General features: G+C 46.1%; 1 protein-coding gene across 3 annotated transcripts in view; it reads right to left on the bottom strand.

Annotated features, from left to right (window-relative positions):
• The window catches only part of LOC112071541 (myotubularin), a 60,809-nt gene that overhangs the window by 17,432 nt on the left and 40,344 nt on the right, over window positions 1–3,033 (bottom strand). For 2 of the 3 annotated variants that reach the window (XM_070439431.1, XM_070439430.1), the window contains 5 exons: window positions 2,520–2,669; window positions 2,084–2,269; window positions 944–1,129; window positions 667–822; window positions 542–589 (listed from right to left, as the gene is read on the bottom strand). In XM_070439431.1, coding sequence (XP_070295532.1) covers window positions 542–589; window positions 667–822; window positions 944–1,129; window positions 2,084–2,269; window positions 2,520–2,669 — 726 coding nt within the window. The remainder of the gene's footprint in view (window positions 1–541; window positions 590–666; window positions 823–943; window positions 1,130–2,083; window positions 2,270–2,519; window positions 2,670–3,033) is intronic. The other variant, XM_070439432.1, reaches the window with a different exon arrangement.

The raw sequence follows: 3,033 nt of genomic DNA, 5'->3' as shown, positions 1-3,033 counted from the left end.
TGACGAAGGCCTTGAGGCCGATACGTAAAGCTCTGACGAAGGCCTTGAGGCCGATACGTAAAGCTCTGACGAAGGCCTTGAGGCCGATACGTAAACCTATGACGAAGGCCTTGAGGCCGATTCGTAAAGCTTAATAAAGAGCAGTGATGAAAGCAAGAGCAGCGTGCAGGTTTCTTATTTTTTCTCATCTAATTTATCTGTACACAATATTGGTCAGTTTAGTTGCTTTTCATCACAGGAGGTTGGTGGCACCTTAATTTGGGAGGATGGGCTCGTGGTAATGGCTGGAGCGGAATTGTTTATCCAAGTAGCAGGCCATTCCATTTTACTCCATTCCAGCTATTATTATGAGCTGTCCTCCCCTCAGCAGCCTCCACTGCTTCCCACAGATCATTTGGTCCCCAGTTGACAGCACAAATAAAGAACCTCTATGACTGAAAACTCTTCATTATCAGAGTTCAAATTCCTCAACACAACAGATTGAGCTAAACACTTTTTTCATTATAAAGTGAGTGAATGCCTTGGAACAGGGGGGACTTACATTGGCAAACTTGTGTCCGAAGCTGATCCACTCCTTCTCCAGCAGCACCTGGAATCAATCAATCACAAATCAAATGTACTTTATAAAGCTCCTTTTACATTAGCCGTTGTCACAAAGTGGTTTACCTGGAATCCTCTCAGGGTGCGGTAGTAGCTGTCCAGCATCAGCATGGCCAGAGAGGTGAGCTGGGCCGTCCGGTCCCACCCATCACTACAGTGGACCACCACAGAGTTACCACCCGATATCTTGTCTGCTACTTGGATGGCTCCAGATATGACCAGCTAGAGAGCGACAGAGAGAGATTCACTACAGAGGACCAGCACACTGTTACCCCTCCACTGATCTGCTAGCTGGCCGGCTCCAGAGAGGAGAGGGCTGTGGGAAGTGTGTGTACCCCACTACCTTGATGTGTTCTAGCCAGTGTGTAGACTCCAGACTGGACAGCCAGTGCGACTCCTCTACGTTGGGATAGACAATGTCTTTTAGCTTCTTCAGGGACTCTCTCATCACGTGGATGTTGTGTATGTCTAGAAACACCAGCTCAGCGTTCTGATATGCATCGTCACCCTCGTAACCCCCACCTGTGGCCTAGAGAGAGGGGATAGAGGTCAGAGGTTGAAGAGTCATCAAAAATGGAGAATCACAGGCCCCGTTTGAAAACGCAAAAAAATATATATAATTCTTCCCTCCCTCTCTTGACGCTATCACTGGCCTGCATGTTATAAGAATTTGTTCTTAACTGACTTGCCTAGTTAAATAAAGGTTAAATAAAAAACATTAAAATAAATGTGGTTGGATAAATGAAAGTGAGGTTTCACCCATGGAAATGCAGTATTTTATTCTATGGTTTTCACCCTATACGGCTTTGACCAATCCAACATGGTCAGACCAGTGATTACTTCAAGGAGGGAAGGATTCAAACAGGGTTGATTGTAAATGCGTCGGGGTTGTGGTCAGCTGTTGGAACACACTGCAGGTCAGGGGAAGCTAGTTGTTAAAAGCCTCTCACTGGTAGGAACATTATATAGATTGCATTCCATATTAGTAATTTGAGTCCAAACATTCCATTTCACTCTGAGCGGGGTGCGGTGGGCATTGCGTCACACCCCAACACACACACAGTGTAGTTACTGTGTCCTCTTAGCTTCTAAACTCTACCTCCTCAGTTCTTACTTCTGACACCAGCATACAATGTAGGAGACAACTAGCAAGAGCCTACAGTGAACAAAAAAAAACACAGTCCATCTCTCTACGGAAGACAACACCGGACCAAACCAAAAGACCTACTTCTAAATCAACCCAGAGAAAAAGGGAAAGAACGTCATGAATCGCTTAAAAGATTCTCTGGGAAGTACTCTTACAAGGAAGCCAGACACGTACCTAGACAAGCCCCACGTATCCATGACATCTCTGTCTGAATGATCCATGAGGCCCACAGCTGCACACCGCCTCCCAGCAGAACCCAACCAACGCACCTCATGAGACTCATGACTCCTTTTTACACAGACATGACCTTTCGACTTTTAACATTTGACCCCTGACCTTGTTGGCGACGGCGTTGACGCTGGGCCGTGCGTCGTAGATGGTGAGCTTGGCGGTGCCGTTAGCCTCCCGGATCAGGTCCAGGTAGCGCTCGTCATCCTTGTTCCTCTTYCCAGACATCCCCACCAGGGGCTGGGAGCAGCGGCAGATAACGGCCTGGTTCTCACGGTGGATCCAGGATAGGACCTAGAGAGAGAGGAGAAAAAAAGACGCAGTGTGAGAGAGAGGAGAGAAAGAAAGACGCAGTGTTAGAGCGAGAGAGAGGGTTAGGTAAGTGGGGAGGTGGGAGACGTAGGGGTGTGGGAGGAAGTAAGATAGAACACAGGGATATGATAGAGGGATAAAGATATGGAGGAAAAGAAAGAAGGAAAGCGGGATAAGGTGAATAGAGAGGGCAGGAAGAGTGTGAGGATAGGATGAGGAAATGGGGATTTACCGGTATGCGTCCTCTCGACCTGAAGGTAGACACTTTCTTCAGGTCTTCCTCTGTAGCTTTGAAGGGAACAACCAGTATAGTGGGGTAGGTGTCACACAGCTCATAGTTGTCATTGATGAACGTGATGCGCCACTTGTCAGTGGGTAAGCCCTGGGGACCGGGGTAGACAAACAGCCAATCAGAGAAGAGATTGCAGGTTGTGACTCGGAGGCATTATTGGTGAAGTACAGTACTACATCACTGATGCCAGGATAAGGACAGTATTTAAAAACAGACTAAGTACAGGTACAGTGGGGCAAAAAAGTATTTAGTCAGCCACCAATTGTGCAAGTTCTCCCACTTAAAAAGATGAGAGAGGCCTGTAATTTTCATCATAGGTACACTTCAACTATGACAGACAAAATGAGATTTTTTTTCTCTCCAGAAAATCACATTTTTTATGAATTTATTTGCAAATTATGGTGGAAAATAAGTATTTGGTCAATAACAAAAGTTTCTCAATACTTTGTAATAT

This window comes from Salvelinus sp. IW2-2015, unplaced genomic scaffold, assembly GCF_002910315.2.
Source record: "Salvelinus sp. IW2-2015 unplaced genomic scaffold, ASM291031v2 Un_scaffold1634, whole genome shotgun sequence".
Taxonomy (NCBI): domain Eukaryota; kingdom Metazoa; phylum Chordata; class Actinopteri; order Salmoniformes; family Salmonidae; genus Salvelinus; species Salvelinus sp. IW2-2015.
The sequence above is the reverse complement of the archived record's forward strand: the minus strand, read 5'-3'. Positions and strand labels throughout refer to the sequence as shown.